The 19,177-nt window shown below is 39.5% G+C and overlaps 1 protein-coding gene across 1 annotated transcript; it reads left to right on the forward strand.

The window, feature by feature from the left end:
* Nucleotides 1-1,408: 1,408 nt before the first annotated feature.
* Nucleotides 1,409-4,070, forward strand: LOC145156742 (protein PIN-LIKES 7-like). Its single transcript, XM_079076002.1, has 10 exons — nucleotides 1,409-1,772; nucleotides 1,908-1,987; nucleotides 2,067-2,191; nucleotides 2,415-2,536; nucleotides 2,625-2,837; nucleotides 2,921-3,025; nucleotides 3,100-3,200; nucleotides 3,299-3,351; nucleotides 3,465-3,650; nucleotides 3,765-4,070. Exons 1-10 carry the CDS (start codon nucleotides 1,638-1,640, stop codon nucleotides 3,896-3,898), a joined length of 1,254 nt encoding a protein of 417 aa, XP_078932128.1. The 5' UTR covers nucleotides 1,409-1,637; the 3' UTR covers nucleotides 3,899-4,070.
* The last annotated feature ends 15,107 nt before the right edge of the window (nucleotides 4,071-19,177 follow it).

Genomic DNA, 19,177 nt, shown 5'->3' on the forward strand with positions numbered 1-19,177 from the left:
TCTTAATTCTAGGAAGTCAGTTATTGGATATTTAGTTTATTTTGAAAATTCATTAATTTCCTGGAAAAGTAAACAAAAAGCAATTGTATCCCGATCTTCAACAGAGTCTGAATACAGGGCTTTGGGTTCTGTTACTTGTGAAATTATTTGGATTTTAAACTAATGTTTGATTTGGGTATAAAAAATTTGATACCAGTAAAAGTCTTTTGTGACAATGAGTCTGCTATTAAGCTTACATTAAATCCTGTTTTTCATGAGAAAACAAAGCATTTTGAAATTGATTTACACTTTGTTAGAGAAAAGATAGCAAATGGTATTTTAAAAGTTGAAAACATAAATTCTTCTAAACAAAGAGCTAATATTTTAACAAAGTTTTTAAGTATTTCTAAACATAAATTTTTGTTAAATGAAATTGGTTTGATTAATCCTTTCAATAAAAGTTGATGTTCTTCCTTAAATGTCAAGTTTGAGGATGGGTGTTAAATATTGTGGATATTGCAAACTTGTCATTTCAGGAATATTGCAGGGGGTTATATGAAAAGTATTAGGTTGATTCTGATATTTATTTGTGTAATTTGGGTTAGTTGTGACATTGTTTTGAAGTTGATGACTACGGTGCATAATGGGTGATAATGTAGTCGGGTTAACACGCGGATTAAAGACTCCGTTTACCCGGAGTATATATGTTGGAGCTGCAGTGTTATCTGTTCATTAGCCAGTAGATATTTTTCAGATCAGTTGTTTTCTCTCTCTCATTTGTTGTGAAGGATTAGGGTTTGTATATTCTTGTTAGTTCTTCAGTTGTTCTTAATCTTTATAGATTAGGTTGTATGTGATCGTTGTGAGAGTAGATTAAAGTTTATGTAGTGAGGTTTTCTTTGTAAGTATCTGAAAACATATGTCTATTTGTCCTAAATTGATATTAATAGATGATGATGTTGGGAAAGTCTATTTCTACGTTTTTTCACAGTTACTTGAAATTAAATATTCTTTAATATTTTATTCGATGTAAGGCTCTCTTATTCTAAAATTCTAACTATGACCCTAGTGTGATTGTAGTCTTTACTAATTTAAGTCAAAAAAGAGACTCTCTTTATCTATCTCCAGTCGGTCTAGTCTTTACTAATTTAATTAAATAGATAAGAATCAGTATTTATATCTTAAATTAATCAGAATCCGTCAAGAAATTCTGTTACTATAATTCCCAAATCCCAGCCAGCTTTATTAAATTCATTATGCATGTGCTTTATATATGAAGCCCCGACTTCGTGGAGGGCAGAAGGGTAAAATCAGTTCATAATAGGCGGCGTGCATAGAAGACTCTTCTATCTGTTTTCTGATGTTTTAACTTTTTAAAGGTTGGAATCCAAAAGCAACTTGCTAATGTTATTCTGTCGTTTCCTTATCATATTGTCCTCCATTCAATGTTTCCTCAAAATTTCAAGATACTCTTTTATTAAGTCATTTAAAAATCTTTTGAATTCAAATCCAAATTGGCTTTTGGTCCAACAACATCAGCCAGGATCTTTCATTGATTAGCAACACCCTTCACCCTCGTATGATATAAACGTGAATAAAAAGTAGACGCAAACATAAGAACGAAGCTCAGAATTAAGTGTTAACAATTCACACAGGAAATGGGTTTTTTATCGTTGTTTGAGGTGGCATCAATGCCAATATTGGAGGTGTTGTTGCTGAGTGCAATTGGAGCAATTATGGCTACCGATTACTTCAATATTCTCTCTAGCGATACTCGAAAGTCACTAAATAAGGTATGTACTTGACTACTTGTTATAATATAAAACATATATGAGTCTTTTATAGATTACTTTGTGTGTGATACTTAAATTGTTTTTTTAAGTTTCGACCCCACGAAGTCTAAAAAAAGGAAGCTTTAAATTGTGCAGATTGTTTTCGTGGTGTTTACTCCCTCGCTTATTTTTGCTAGTCTTGCAAAAACAGTCACCCTCGAAGACATTATCTCATGGTAATTAAGAGCTTATTTCATTGTTCATGTTGAGAATGATGATTATGTATATATCATGGCGTTTTAAATTATCGTGTAGGTGGTTTATGCCAATAAATATTGGAATAACATTTCTTTGTGGAGGAATATTGGGGTGGATTGCAGCAAAACTAATTAAACCAAAACCACATTTAGAGGGCCTGCTCATAGCTATGTGTTCCACAGGTATTTATAACTTATATTTCTCATTTTGTTTATCTATATATAACTTCATGAAACCAAACTCTTTACTAACTTAGTATATTTTTATTGATATTTTCATAAAACACATGGGGATAAGAAAATTCTCTTTAACTTTGTTATTTTTGCTACCAATTGAAGTGAACACTTTGCATTCATATTATCATTTTTCCTGATTTTTATTTTTTATTGTTCTCTTCGATGGTAGGAAATCTTGGAAACATGTTATTGATAATTGTCCCTGCAATATGCACGGAGGGTGGCAGCCCTTTTGGAGAACATAGTATCTGTAAATCCAAAGGACTCTCATATTCATCATTCTCAATGGCGGTGAGTCGACTTTTTTTTTCATTAAATTTTACCAAAATTGTGACATCATTAATTAGTGGGATCTAATTCAAGATTATGGTGCATGCAGTTGGCTAGCTTATACATTTGGACATACACTTACCAGTTAATAAAAAGGTCAGGTTCAAAGTACATGAAAGAAGTCGAGGAATTACCACAAGAACCCAACAAAGACTTGAATGCAAATGAAAAAACTTCCCTTCTAAATGGAACAAGCCAAGAATATATTGATGTAGTTGTGCCATTATCATACGCGACTAGTGAAGACACACAAATACAACCCGTAAGCCTTTAGTGTTAAACTAACAATATATTGATAATTATGTTGTATGAAATGTTAATCATAGCGTCCATGGATTTGTGCAGAGTGTAAAAAAGGATGAGAAGAAAGACGAATCTTTCTCAGGTAAACTAGTGGATATACTCAATGTATTATTGGAAAAACTCATGGCACCTCCAACCCTTGGTTCTGTAAGTTTTAGAAAGTCGGTTTATGAAACATGTCTACTTGAAACTTATAATAATCTAATTATATCTATCCGCAGATTGTAGGACTGATATTCGGGGCAACCCCATGGCTGAAAAAGCTTGTGATTGGTGATGATGCTCCATTACGAGTGATCCAAGATTCAGTCACCCTACTTGGGTAATGCTTGTTTGATTTCGGTTGAAATTAGTAGTAATTTAAGAAGCTTTTGTTTTGGCTTATCTATCTAACATTTTAACTTTTTTTTATAAATCCAGCGATGCAACGATACCTTGTATCACTCTTATACTAGGAGGAAACTTAATACAAGGTAAACAACCATGAAATTGAAGTTGGTAGCTTCTTAAGCAATTGTATTGTGGTGATGAAAAATCACTTTTTAAAGATTTAAGTAATTTGATTTGATAATGAACTTAATTAAAGGTATGAGGAGGGCAAGCATTAGACCTATTATCATCATCACAATCATTTGTGTACGTTTTGTGATTCTTCCCATGGTTGGAATCCTTGTGATCAAAACAGCTGCTCGTCTGGGATTACTTCCTGATGACCCGCTTTTCAGTTTTGTGCTATTGATTCAGTACACAGTGCCACCGGCCATGAATATCAGTAAGCAATTCTTATCTTATTATAGTATATTATATGACACATGATCAAAATATTATTAAAATAAATGACTAAATTTGAATAAGGAATTGAGATTATAAATGATTTGTATGCAAGGTACAATGACACAATTGTTCAATGTGGGACAAGAGGAATGTTCAGTTCTGACAATGTGGAGTTACTTAGCTGCAGCATTTGCACTTACTGGATGGTCAACAGTGTTCATGTGGATCTTGACATCATCATCATGATTGTATGCATCATTTTTATAGACAAAAAGAAAAACATAGTTAATGTTTACATATTTTTTATTTTTTTATTAAATTTATGTATTATTCAGGCCAAATAGCGCCAAGGAATCGTACCATGTGTATTATGTGGACATTCTTTGTAATTCAATACAAAGCTTATTTGCTCATGAAACTACAAGATGGATACTCAAAAAATATATTTTCATATTAAATATTAATAAACAATCTATGACACAAATGCCCTACAAAGTTTCTAGGATTGGTCGATTCAATCCCTAAAGTTTTTGTCGGGTTTTAAGGGTCCCTTAACTAAGATACGACCTGCTCTTTTAGTCCCTGTAATAGTTGGTTCACCATGCGACAGTGACCATTTAGACCAAAAAAACTCACATTGTGCCCCTATAAAGCCAAAAAAAAATAAGTTTGGGGATCAACCATAGGTACAATGTTAGGAAAACACACATAGCATATCATCACATACATCTCATGCATCACATACCACACATACATCACACACACCATATACATCACATACATCGCATGTTCTTCACTAGAGAATCATTAGGGTCTACCGTTATTATTTATCTTTTAGTATTAGATAATTAATAATTATTACTAGCTCTGGGTCCATCACTAACCCGCAAGGAAGATTCCCCACACATGAGTCCATCACTAACCCGTAAGGTAGACACCCCGCATGTAGGTCCATCACTAACCTGAAGGCAAAAACCGTTCACTACTAAGTGGCCGGCCCAACCTTACCCCACTGGGTCCATCACTAACCCAAGAGGTAAAAACCTCATTCACTACTAATGTAACCGACTTGACCCAATGCACTAAGTGAGGCGCGACTCTCACTCGTAACATTTTTCCTGATTCGTTGCGTTCACTACTCCGACGTTGCACATACAAGTATGCACGTTGCCGTTCGAGAGTAGTACTTGTCATTGTTCCCATCACTAGAACTTCCCACTCAAACGTGATATTTGATCCAGCACCATCACTATGCCAATATCACTCCATTCCTCGAACACCTTAGTGTCCATGAACCATGTCCCGAGTTGTGGTCTAGAAAAACCACTCGGCGTCTCCATTTGGCTTAAGCTCTTTTCCTCTAGGTATCTTCCAACATATAAGGCCCTCACAAGTATCCAGATAGGGTACACACACCTAAGTCTAGGTTTTTTTGAGGATGAAGAAGATCAATGATGGGGGTACATCCTAATGCCTAAAAATTTAATTTGGAATTTGAATCACCAACCCGATGAAAAAACAAATCACAAATCATAAACCAAATACTTCAGATCCTAATATACCCAAATCACCAAGAGAGTTAGGAGACATATCTTTAATCTTGTTATTTTAGGGCTCTATATTTGGTTTGATTATATCATAATACATATTAAGAATGGTAAGGAAAGAAATGGAAGGGAACCAAATGGATCGGTTCATGGGGCATCATCTGAGGCGGTAATGGAACCATAACACCACTAATGTTGGCCTAGAGGTCGATGGTGGTCCAAGCATCAGTGGTGGTTCGCTAACACAACCTCCGACGTAGGGATTGAGCAACAGTATGGAGCCCTAAGATCTGGTATCACGCCTTCATCTCGATCGAGGTTGAAGAAGGCAGTGGTGTTGATGGAGAAGATGTTGTTAGGATTTCCGGCGAGAGAAATTGATGTCTGACATGGAATGGTGAGGAGGTGGCTGAGAGCTTTCTAGCAAAGGTAAAAAAGGGGGAGCATTCCGACGAAGGTGCAGGAAGGGGGGAGGGATGAAGGAGTGTGTAGTGGTGGTATCCAACTGTTTTTGGAAGAAATCGGTCAATGATGATGATTAAAAGACAATAGGAAGGGTGAAGGTAAGGGGTGGGACCCGATTGTTTGTAATAATATTTTTTAATAAATAATTAATTAACAAATTAAAAAGAAATAAAAATGGAAAATATTTTTAGGTCTGGAAGGGATCAAACGTTCAACAAAATTACATTTTAGGGACTGTCTGAGTTAAGAAAAAAAATTAGGGATCAAGCACATAGATTACCTCAAACCACAGGGACCATTCACTTAATTTACTCCAAACTTTATGTATCACATGTAGTGGTACTATGACTGTTGGAAAGTAATAAGAGTGTGTTGAATGAATAAGAGACTTGTTTTGTATCATGGCTTGTAAATTATTATGCTTGTAAGATATGTTGTGATGATGATTATGACATTCTTAAAGTTGTATTTTTAAACATTATTTGATATCCAAACATGTTTAAGATTATCTAGTACTTTGCACAACATAATTGTAACGTCTGGTTCCTGGTACATATTTAATTTAATAGTTATACAACTTATAAGGGCAATTCGACGAGTTGGAAGCCCCAAACTCGTCGAGTAGAGATCAGATGGGCCGCGTGATTTAAGTACCCTATTCGACGAGTTGAGAGGCCTCAACTCGACGAGTAGGATGGTAGAGGAGAAACCCTAATTTCCGGGGTTTGCACCCTATTTAAACGTCTTAAATCTTTCATGTTGGCCTCATTTCCAGCCTCCAAGTCCCAAACCCTAAATCTCGATAACCCTAAAGCCATTTGAGTGTTTGTGAGCTATTTTTGAGAGTTTTGGTGTGTATTTGAAGCTAGTGGAAGAAGTAAGAGCTTAAGGATACAAAAGGAGAATATAGATCCAGAATCCTTGCCTCATCCATGACATTTTGCTGGTATAAAGCTTAAACCTTTCCTTGTAGTTGCTTAGATCTCCTTTGTGAGGTTATTTTGCTAGTTTTGGTCCAAATGACATGATTCTTGGGATTTTGGACGTCCCAAGTGGGGAATACTTCAGATCTAAGGCCTTAAGGGGTTTTTATGGCATAAAGGTGCCAACTTTATGCCATGGAAGTCTCATGCAACCTCTAGACCATCATTTTAGTCTTTTGAAGCTTTGAGGGCCATGCATGAGGATAATATCAAGGCTTTATGTGATTATTTAGTCCCTAGAGTCCATATCTATGATCTCAGGGCCTATCTCTTAGTTTTGATGGTGTTTGGATTAAGACCTTAACCTTTTTAGGCTAGGGTTTGAGCTTAATCCATTTAGGATAGGTATCAAGGGGAAAAGTTGGAAACTTTACCGTTCTAGAGGCTTTTTCAGTCGAGATATGAAGTGTAGGGTTCAGATCTAAAGGACAATGGCTTAATAAGTTAAGAAAGGGTTAACAGACTGAGGAACTCGACGAGTTGGATCGCGATTCCACGATTCCATGGATTATGGGAACTCGGCGAGTTGAAGGGTAAACTCGACGAGTTGGGTCAAATCGGAGCGTTGAATTTGACCTTGACTTTGAATTTGATTTTGACCACAGTTGACCCAAAAAGGGGTATGAGTATAATCTAAGGGGATGTTTTGATTCAGGGAGTGTGTAGAGCTGATTCCGAGACAGAGACGCTTCAGCTATCATTCGACTTTGGAGGTGAGTTTCCTCGTGTATGAACGGGTCGAAGGCACCAATGTCGGCCCGTATATGTATGCTGGTATGTTCCAGACCAAGGTCCGATGCCGGGTAGTGCCCGATGTAGGTTTATATGTTTTCGGGTTCCGTTCCGATGCCGGGCAATGCCCGAGGAATGTTTTTATGCTTGATGTCGTCATGATGCTTGCATGTGACTGTTTTGTATGTTTCCGAACTTCGGTTTGATGTCGGGCAATGCCCGAGGAATGTTTGTATGCTTCCGGATTTCGATCCGATGTCGGACGGGGCCTAAGGAATGTTTATATGTTTATGTTATGTGATTAGTTATGTGTAATTCTTGATATGCTTATATGTATACCGAGCTTTGCTTGCTGTCGGGCGGGGCCTGATGTCCGATCTCGATCTGATGTCGGGCGGGGCCCGATGTCGTACTTGTCCGATGCCGAGCGGGGCCCGATGTAGCGGGCAAGACCCATGATATGTTATTATGTGATTATGTGATTATGTGATTATGTATGGTATGTCGTAGTTTGGGAAGACTCACTAAGCTTCATGCTTACAGTTTTCTGTTTTGGTTTCAGGTACTTCCGGTAGCAAGGGGAAGAGCTCGGGATGACTGCAGCGCACACACCATGATTTTAGTCTGGCATGTTTTTACTCTGATATATTTGACAGATGTTTATGATGTTTTGATATACAATGACTTATGATTTTATGTGATGATTTGATAACTATGGTTTTTCTAATAATTAAAAACGAAGTTTTTTGACCGTATTTTTGGGATATTTCAAGTTGGTATCAGAGCCTTGGTTTAAGGGATTCGGGCACACTCTCAGGTGTGTCTGAACTCAAACTAAGGACTTGGTATAAAAATTTTAAAAGAAAAACCATTTTTACAAAAAGGATTTTGAAAAGAGAAAAGGGTGTGGTGCATTCAATCAGCCGAGCTCAAGTAAGTTCTCCCAAATTACCTATACAAGTTTGTTATGTTATGATATGATTATGAGAACTGCATGCTAGATTAGGTCTAAGGATCTAGGAATGATGCCTTGTATGCCTGTTATATGTGTATGAGAACTGCATGCTAGATTAGGACTGAGGATCTAGGAAGGATGCCTTGTATGCCTGTTGTATAAGCTTATTAAACTGTTTGCTAGTACTGATTACTAAGTAATATGGCAGCCAATTAGAATATGCTTGGTTTGGTTTACTCAATGCTTGAATGTTGCTTGCTTTGTGCTTTTAGGAGTTCTAGTTATCTTTAAGTAACTAGTAAACGAATACGTTAAGTTACATATTACGAGGACTAAATAATTTCAGAAGGTTAGGTCTAGCTCTATTTCACAGCTCTTGTCTGAGTCCAACCGTTGTAGGGTAGGACCTCTTATTCGAAGAATTATCTAGTCTTAGTGATATGTAATGGTATTCGCAAGCTAGTTAGGGAGAGATAGCAGGGACTTCGTATGCAGCTGATGGCGGAGAGTGGGTCAGAGATTACCCTAGGGCAAGCCTAGGATGAGATTAGCGCTAAGAGCAGTAGTAGTAGAAGGGACTTGGTGGAGTCAAGGCAATTCTTGAGGAAAGTACGGATAGATGTGGAAGGTAGTATGGGCCCGTACTACTGAAAGCAGAGGATCCGTACTCGAATCAAGGAGGGATGAGATGAATCCAGGGAACTGTAGTGTGTGTGATCCCTCGAGTTATGATGAGTATTCTGATGATTTGTTATGGTGTATTTTCAGTATGGTGACGCTACGCACTAGACCAGTTGGCGGTTCAGGTGCCGGTGAGGGATCAGGCTCGGGCTCTGGAGCTGGGCAGCTCGATGAACAAATGAGGGAGTTCATTTTATCTGAGGTCACACATAATATTTTGGACCAGACTCCTGTGATCTTCAGTATGGTCAAGGAGGGCATCTTGGAGATTCTTGACGAGAGGTTAGGTGCATTCCGCATCGAGATGGCGGCCATGCTAGGGGCATGCACGATGACATTCAGGGAGTTCCGAGCTTGTGGAGCTCCAGACTATCATGGGGCTCGGGACCCCATTGCTAGCAGCAGGTGATTGGCTGATGTCGCCAACACTTTCCGTACGAGCCGATGTCCTGAGGGGGACAAGGTCCGACTTGCTTCCTGTCTCCTAAAGGACAGAGCACGTGACTGGTAGTAGGAGGTCGGACATGCCATTGGAGATGATTAAGGTGCGACAGCTTGCTAGGGAGTTCCAGGATTTCGAGCAGACTACTGAGACGGTGACTGAGATCACCGCCATGTTCAGGGAGAGGGCCCTTCTTGTTCCGCAGTACGTGGCGGGCGAGGAGATGAAAAAGGCCTGATATAATGAGATGTTGTGGAGTGATATCGGCCAGTTTGTGAGCCGATCCAGCTGTAAGACTCTGGAGGATATGATTGCGAGGGCTCGAGAAAGAGAGCTGGATTTGGAGATGGAGAAGAAGAGGAAACCATAGGGGTTTCAAACAGGGAGTGCGGGCAAAAAGCCCAATGTATCAGATCACAGATCGAGGAGCCAGCAGGGCCATGGGGGCCCATCCTGTACGCTGGCACCCGTGCCATGTATGGTGGGTTGATAACTTCGGACTCCGCGTCCGAGTCATCCTCATCACTCTCATCGAACTCCTCCTCCTCGAAGTCTATCACTGGTTCTGCGGGTCCCTCTTCCTGTTCTTCGGGGTCTTCCATTGGTTCTTCCTCCGGCTCCTCTTCTGGCTCGGGATCGAGCCATCCTCCGTTCCCCTGGTTGGGGAAGTAAGGATCCTCTGGAAGATGAAATACGGCCATAGAGTTTGTACAAAATACATAAATACAAGAGAATAGGTAACATGTTAAAATACTCCTATAGTATTTTAATTACTTAGATTTGGTTCCTTATCACTTTTTGGATACAAGGTTGGTAAGTTTTAGATTCGTTGCCCACCACGATCACTCCCAAACACATGTTGGTTGTATTTTGAATAAATATAGTTGATCAGGCTATATTTACCCCCAATACGATTACATAACTATATGGGTTTAACCGTGATGTCCAAGTCTTCTAAAAACTTTTAAGTATTTCTTATCTTTGTTCAGAGTGTTTTAGTCTCATTGTATTTATAGTTGCATATCTTGTATGGTTAGATATGGTAGTTCACTATAAACAATGATCTGATACCAATCTGTCACACCCCCGAACCAGACGGCGGAAACGTCCGGGGGCGGTTGACTTCATTTTGTAATATCATCACAGTGTATATAAATGAATCAAAGACAACATCATCACCATACATAAAACATATCAACCATCATAGTTTTACATCATTGTATGTGTTTATAACAATAACAATACATCCAAAACATCAAGTATGGTGAGAAACAAAATTACAGCAAAAGTCTTCATTTCTTATCGACCAACCTGATTTAACGAGTCCCTGAGAATACAAGTTATTTTGAAAAATGTCAACATATAAAATGTTGGTGAGTTCATAAGCAAGTTTGTATGAAAAGCCTTGTAGTAGTTTGTAAACACCAGAAAATCCGATATTTTCTGTAAAAATAGTTTGTGAGTTTTGTTTCAATCTTGAACTAAAGCATGTGTGTTTTTGTTTGATAATGTATAAAGAGAGTTCCCCAGAAAATCCTATATTTTCTGTATATTGAAAAAGTGTGGTCTTAACCCCAAGACCCGAGTAGTGAAAGTTTAAACGTAAATTGTAACTGTATAGTTCGTACTTTGTATCATGAGTATAGTATGTGTATTCCGTAAATTTATTTGTTTGTTATTCTCTAAGTGAGTCGCTATAACCATACTTGATATGACTGATATGCCTGTCATGATGTTCTTCAGGCGTCGGTTTCGGTAAGACATTTGTCACCCTAGACTGGCCCGTCTAGATGTAGCGAACAGCTCAGGTGTGGGGTGTCATCCCCGTATAGATCTATACACAAATTTTTGCTCTCCCTCCAGGAGACTCTGGTTATAACTACAGGGCTTACGGTGTACGCTAGGTAGGTACGAATGAAGGTGTGTCTCACAAGAGCCTTAACTAAATTTACACGAATGGTGTATCCCATTATTTAACGTTATAAATAATGTTGCAAAAGTGAATTTTGACTACAAACTCATAGTGATAAAAATATAATTGTTTTTATCTAAAGTGTCAAAATATTTGTTGTTATCGTGAATAACTTCCAGTTATCCTAAAGTATCAGGAATAACTCGTGTGTATTAAAATTCTCACTAGCGGCCCGATTATTCTAGTATTGGTCGTAAAAGGCCCAATTTGAATGTCATTATCACCATGGCCCAATAGGAATGTCAATGGGCTTGTAAGGCCCAATTAGAGTAAAAATTACCATGTATGGCCCAATAAATATGTAAATGGGCTTATAAGGCCCCATTTAGAGTAAACATGTTGTAACGAGTCCGTTTGTTATCAAATAATCATTTTAGCTCAAATAGTACCAAAAATAACATAAAAGGCCCACCTTTATTAAAAATGACCATTTTGGCCCAACAAAACCGTAATTGACAATAAAGGCTCACTTTTGTCAAAATTTGATATTTTTGCCTATTAAAGCCGAAAATTACAACAAAGGCCCATTCTTTGTAAAAATGACATTTCTGACCCATAAACCGTGAATTATCAAATAAGGCCCATTTTTATGAAAAATGTCATTTTTGGCCCATAAAACCGTAAATTGTCAAATAAGACCCAATAAAACTGAAAATGATAATAATAACCCATTTTGTTTATCTTTATTGTCAAGTATGGCCCTTTTGTATTCTTTCTTTGGCTTTCTAGTAACTTTTACATGTTTAATCTTTCCAACATATTATAAAGTTACATCAAGTAGTTTGGTTACAAATATCACCAAGACTTGGAGGATATGTCGAATACTAAGTTTAACATGTTTTCATGGCATATTCACAACATATCATGAAAAATACACACATACATGCATAATACTAAGATTAACCACAAAACTAGCTTGTATTCTCCCCCAAAAAGGTAGTAAAACTCGAAAACAAGGGGGTATGAAGCTCACCTTAGGTAGTGAAAAGGTGTAGTTGAAGTGATGAGATGAAAGTTTGGAGCCTAAAACACTTGGAGTGTTTGATGAATTCCTTGGAGATTTTGATACCCTAAATTTGTTAACACATAAAGTTATGTGTGATTAAGAGGAATTTCAACAAATTAATGTGAAAATCTCTAGTTAGGCACGAAATACTTACAAGAATTTAGAAGAGGTTATGAAGAAATAAGACTTTTGAAGCTTGGCTTGAGTTCTTTGAGAGTGTTTACGGACTTCTCAGTAAATGAAAGTGGGTTTGGTGAAATGGGAAGAGGGTTTTTTGTTCATCATAAAGAAAGAGAAAATGATTTGACATTTGCTTGGATTATTGATGGATAAAGCTTTTTTATTGATGGTTAATACATGTTTTACTGAGATTTGTATGGGAAAATGGAAAAATACAACTCATAAATCTGTAAACACTTTAAAATATCTAAGTGTTTACGCCCAAAAAGTGGTCCATGGAGGGGTTTACGCCATTAAAGTGAGTTTACTCTTACGTTTTCACCCCAAATGGGGTCCACCATGGTGTTTACGCCCCATATTACCATGGTGTTTACGCCCCTAAGTGGGTTTAACATGGTGTTTACGCCCCTAAGTGGGCTTTCACTTGGGTTTTCGCCCAAGGTATCCCAAATAAAGGTGTTTTCACTCCTTAATGGCCCAATAAGGGTGTTTATGGTCAAGTTTGATTTTTATGAATTTGTTTATATCATGGATGATTTTAATGAATGTATATATGTTTCTTGTGATTAGGAAACTCAAAATGATAGCCCTAAGGTTCAAGAATTCAAGGTTGCAACATAACACAAGTCCTTATATCTATATCATGTGATCCTTATTTGATTTGTAATAATCATTAGGGCTTAGGGAAAATATGAACTTCAATTATATATCATAGTTGTATCATAGCGAAAACACTTGCATATACAAGACCCTTGGACTTGGTTTTGACCTGAAATTTCTAGTTGTGACACCATGGCTGAATAAAGGTGGCAACTTTGAGCTTCTAAAGCTCAAGAGTGCCCAGATCTGAAGTCCTTTCATCCCCAAGAGGTCAAATCTCGGAATGACCTTGGAAATGGCCCAAAAATGACAACATACAAGCTAATAAGGAGATCTAAATGAATAGCAGCCAACGTATAAGCTTTATACCTCTATCAAGACAAAAATGATTCCTTAGCTCTGGATCTTCAACCTTCCTTCTGCAACTCCAAGCCTTTGCTTCCTTCTTCTAGCTTTAAATCACAAAAATGGCAAGAAATGGCTCAAGATCACTCAAGGTTGATTAGGGTTTCGAGATTAGGGTTTGGAGGTGATGGAGGTTGGGATGGAGGCCAGATATGATGCTTAAATAGGGTGCAAGCCCTAAAGATTATGGTTTCATCCAGCCTATCCTACTCGTCGAGTCAGGTATTCGAATCGTCGACTAGCTCACTTAAAACCCGCGCATATACTGCCTTCTACTCGACGAGTTAGGGCCACCAACTCGTCGAGTAGCCATTCCAAAATGAATAAATAAATGAATTAAGTGTATACCAGGAACCAGGCGTTACAGAAGCGGGGCAAGCTGGATCCCAGGTACATCGGTCCGTTCAGGGTTGTGGCACGGGTGGGCCGGGTTGCATATCGACTGGATCTGCCAGTCGAGCTTAGTCAGATCCATAGTACTTTTCATGTATCCCAGCTGCGGAAGTGCTTAGTGGATGATTCCGCAGTTGTGCCTTTGGGTGATATTCAGGTGGACGACCGCATGAATTACATCGAGAAACCGGTGGCGATCCTCGACAGGAAGACGAAAACCTTGAGGAACAAGGTTGTACAGTTGGTGAAGGTGCAGTGGCAGCACCGTAAGGGCTCGGAATGGACTTAGGAGCCAGAGGACGAGATGACGGAACATTACCCGGAGTTATTGAGGTAGCAGACTTCGAGGACGAAGTCTGAGACAAGTGGGGAGAATTGTAACGCCTGGTTCCTGGTACGGATTTAATTTAATAATTATACAATTTATAAGGGCAACTCGACGAGTTGGAAGCTCCAAACTCGTCGAGTAGAGATCAGATGGGCCGCGTGATTTAAGTAACCTACTCGACGAGTTGAGAGGCCTCAACTCGACGAGTAGGCTGGCAGAGGAGAAACCCTAATTTTTGAGGGTTTCACCCTATTTAAACATCTTAAACCTTTCATGTTCGCCTCATTTCCAGCCTCCAAGTCCCAAACCCTAAATCTCGAAAACCCTAAAGCCATTTGAGTGTTTGTAAGCTATTTTTAAGAGTTTTGGTGTGTATTTGAAGCTAGTGGAAGAAGGAAGAGCTTAGGGACACAAGAAGGATCATATAGATCCAGAATCCTTGCCTCATCTACGACATTTTGCTGGTATAAAGCTTAAAACTTTCCTTGTAGTTGCTTAGATCTCCTTTGTGAGGTTATTTTGCTAGTTTTGGTCCAAATGACATGATTCTTGGGATTTTAGACGTCCCAAGTGGGGAATACTTCAGATCTAGGGCCTTAAGGGGTTTTCGTGGCATAAAGGTGCCAACTTTATGGACATGGAAGTCTCATGCAACCTCTAGACCATCATTTTGGTCTTTTGAATATTTTAGGGGCATGCATGAGGATAAAGTTCAAGGCTTTACGTGATTATTTAGTCTCTAGATGTCCAGATCTATGATCTCGGGCCTATCTCTTAGTTTTGATGGTGTTTGGATTAAGACCTTAACCTTTTTAGGCTAGGGTTTGAGCTTAATCCATTTAGGAGAGGTATCAAGGGGCAAAGTTGGAAACTTTACCCTTCGAGAGGCTTTTTCAGTCGAGATCTGAAGTTTAGGGTTCAGATCTAAAGGACAATGGCTTAATAGGTTAAGAAAGGGTTAACAGACTGAGGAACTCCACGAGTTCAAGGATGGACTCGACGAGTTGAAATGGAGTGTCCCGGTTCTGTTGAAAGGAAGAACTCGGCGAGTTCAAGGATAGACTCGACGAGTTGGATCGCGATTCCACGATTCTATGGATTATGGGAACTCGGCGAGTTAAAGGGTAAACTCGACGAGTTGGGTCAACTCGGAGTGTTGACTTTGACATTGACATTGACTTTGACTTAGACCACAGTTGACCCAAAAAGGGGTATGGGTATAAATGGTATCTAAGTGGTTTTTTGATTCAGGGAGTGTATAGAGTTGATTCCAAGACAGAGACGCTTCAGTTATCATTCGAATTTGGAGGGAGTTTCCTCCTGTATGAACGGGTCGAAGGCACCAATTTCGGCCCGTATATGTATGCTAGTATCTTCCGGACCAAGGTCCGATGTCGGGCAGTGCCCGATATAGGTTTATATGTTTCTGGGTTCCGATCCAATGTCGGGCAATGCTCGAGGAATGTTTGTATGCTTAATGTCTTATTGATTCTTGCATGTGTCTGTTTTGTATGTTTCTGGACTTCGGTCCGATGTCGGGCAATGCCGAGGAATGTTTGTATGCTTCTGGATTTCGGTCCGATGTCGGGCGGGGCCCGAGGAATGTTTATATGTTTATGTTATGTGATTAGTTATGTGTAATTGTTGATATGTTTATATGTATACCGAGCTTTGCTCGATGCCGGGCGGGGCCCGATGTAGCGGGCAAGGCCCATGATATGTTATTATGTGATTATGTATGGTATGTGGTAGTTTGGGGAGAGTCACCAAGCTTCGTGCTTACAGTTTTCAGTTTTTGTTTCAGGTACTTCCGGTAGCAAGGGGAAGGGCTCGGGATGACTGTTGGGGTCGGAAAACTCTTCTATTAAACACGAAAATAGAATTACAATAGGAGGAGCAACTCTCACACTCAACTATTACAAAAAAAACAACCCTTTCACTAACACTCTCACTCTAAGTGTTATACTATCTGTTTCTCTGTGTTTTTTGGGATGCATACAACTGAAGAATGAAGTCTCTATTTATAGTCTTGGCAGCCACCATTGTAGTTGCGTCTATTAATTGTGTTCATCATAGGGTGGGAAGAAAAACTTGTCCCGTAGGTTTCATTTTGTCAACAATGATGGCTACTGTAGCTTTGGAGGCTTTGGAGGCTGGAACACAACAAATCTCCCCCTCCAGTCTCCGTCCAACAATCCTCATCCCAACTATGTCAGCACATAGTCTGTGTTTCTCTTGTGTCACCACCTTTGTCAACATGTCTGCCTTATACTTCATAGTATTTCCCTTTCCGTCTTTCTTCAGTTTGAAAACCCACTTGTTTTTCAAGGCTTTCTTTCCTTTGGGGAGGTTTACCAACTCATATGTTTGATTCTTCTGCAAAGAATTCATTTCATCTTCCATGGCCTTCTGCCAATTTGCTTTGTCAATATGAGATTGAGCTTCTTGAAAACTCTCTGGCTCCCCCTCACTAGTAAGAAGGATGTAGTTTGAAGTCGGATATTTTGTTGATGGAGCACGTACTCGTTCGGATCGTCTAACTTGAGTTCCTTCGTTTGCAACTTCTGGCAGTGGATCTGAATTATCCAGGGGTGGAAGCTCCCCCTGCTCAACACCTTCTTGATCTGCATCATCGACTTCTTCATCCACTTCTTCAGTGGAAACATCATCTTTATTTTTAGATATTATATCTGAAACTTTGGAGCTTTGTTGCTTGTTAACCAGTGCCTTGAAATCATAATACTAATTTTCATAAAAAACCACATCTCTGCTTCGAATAACCTTATTTAGTTCTGGGTCCCATAGCCTGTACCCGAACTCTTCATCTCCATATCCAATAAAGATGCATGGAGTGGATTTGAGGTCCAATTTCTTCAGCAATTCACTTGATACATGTGCAAACGCTTTGCACCCAAATACTCTCAAGTGAGAATATGATATGTCTTTACCCGTCCATATCTTCTCCGGAACTTCAAAATTCAATGGAGCGGAAGGTGACCTATTTATTAGATAGCAAGATGTCAATACAGCTTCACCCCAGAATGGCTTTGGGAGTTTAGTCATGCTAAGCATGCATCGAACTTTCTCAACAATGGTGCGATTCATCCGTTCTGCTACACCATTGTGTTGTGGGGTTCGTGGGACAGTCTTTTCATGTCTGATACCATGTTCCGTGCAGTATTTAGAGAACTCACGGGAATAGTATTCGCCTCCATTATCTGATCGGAGACATTTTAGCTTCTTGCATGTTTGTCTTTCCACCATTGCATGAAAAGCTTTGAAGCGGTCCAATACTTGGTCCTTCGTTCTCAAACAGTATGCCCATACCTTTCGTGACGCATCGTCAATGAATGTCACAAAATACCGGCTTCCACCAAGAGATTCTACTTCAATGGGTCCACATACGTCGGAGTGGACAAGGCTCAGCAACTCAGAGCGGTTCTTTCTTGTGGAGCTAAAGGAAACTCTGTGTTGTTTCCCGAATAGGCAGTATTTACAAGGATCCAAGGCAACATCTTTTGCCATTGAAATGGACTCCTTCTTTGCAAGAGTCGTCAATCCCTTCTCGCTCATGTGGCCTAGTCTTCTATGCCACAAGTTTGGTGATGTCTCTTCTTTAACAACATTGAGACTTGGTTGAAGCAACTTTGCATGACTTTTATAAAGAGTACCATCAAGTTTTCCCCTTGCAACAACCATAACACCTTTCAACAACTTCCAGGTGCCATTTTTGAATTGATTATCATATCCTTGGACGTCAAGAGCTCTAACTGAGATAAGATTCATTCTCAGCTCTGGGACATGCCGAACATCTTTCAACACCAATGTACATCCAACATTAGTCTTTAAATGCACATCACCAATACCAGCAATGCTTGAGAAACTGGTGTTTCCCATCTTCACGGTACCATGGTCTCCGGGTTTATAAGTACTGAATAAATCCCGGTTTGGAGTCGAATGATATGATGCAGCGCTATCAATCACCCACTCATCATCATGAGTTTCAACATGAAGGCATGCTTCCTCCTCGTATGTAACAAGGGCAACGTCTTGTGTTATGGTGACCATGGTTTCACCATTCTCCCTGCTTGGATTCTGGCTTGTCTCGGGCTGCTCTCGTAAGAACCTTCGGCAATCACTCCTTTTGTGGCCATAATAATTACAATGATTGCAATAGCCTTCGAACCATGTATTTGAAGATTTACCTCGCTCTCGCGATTTCCCTCGATCTCGTGATTTCCCACGATCTTGGGATCTTCCTCTACTTTGACCATGTCTACCTCTGCCTCTACCTCGACCTCGGCCTCGGCCTCCAGTTCTGCCTCCGCCTCTTTCTTTGTTTTCTGACACGAGGGCAAAAGACTGGTCTGTACCAGCTTCTTTCCTTCTGGCTTCCTCGTTCATTAGGGCATCTGTGACCATCTCCATTGTCACTTTACCACCGGGGGCAGAATTGCTGAGAGTCACAACAAGCGTCTCCCAATTATCTGGTAGAGAACTCAAGAGCAATATGGCTTGTTCCTCGTCTTTGAGAACCCAATCAGCAGCACCGAGCTGGTTTACGAGATCCTGGAACTGACTCGTATGCTCGGTTATGGACGTACCACTTCGTAACTTGTGATCTACAAGGCGCCTCATCAGCAAGGTCTTGTTGCGTGCCGTCTTTGCCTGATACATATTCTCGAGCTTCTCCCAAAGTTTGTACGCGTCTGTCTCTTGAGAGACATGATGAAAAACACTGTGGTCGATCCACTGTCGAATTTGTGCCACCGTTTTCCTGTTTATTCTCGTCCAAACTTCGTCTGTCTTCGTGTTGGGTTTGACGCCTTGCTTTTC

Source organism: Lactuca virosa, chromosome 2 (assembly GCF_052849685.1).
Source record: "Lactuca virosa cultivar CGN04683 chromosome 2, Lactuca_virosa_CGN04683_v6, whole genome shotgun sequence".
NCBI lineage: Eukaryota > Viridiplantae > Streptophyta > Magnoliopsida > Asterales > Asteraceae > Lactuca > Lactuca virosa.

Excerpts from the sequence above, each read along its gene's own strand:
- LOC145156742 (XM_079076002.1), top strand. The coding sequence starts at position 1,638 with ATGGGTTTTTTATCGTTGTTTGAGGTGGCATCAATGCCAATATTGGAG. Across the intron at positions 2,537-2,624 it reads ATTCATCATTCTCAATGGCG|TTGGCTAGCTTATACATTTG; the intron begins GTGAGTCGACTT and ends TGGTGCATGCAG. Across the intron at positions 3,651-3,764 it reads GCCACCGGCCATGAATATCA|GTACAATGACACAATTGTTC; the intron begins GTAAGCAATTCT and ends TTTGTATGCAAG.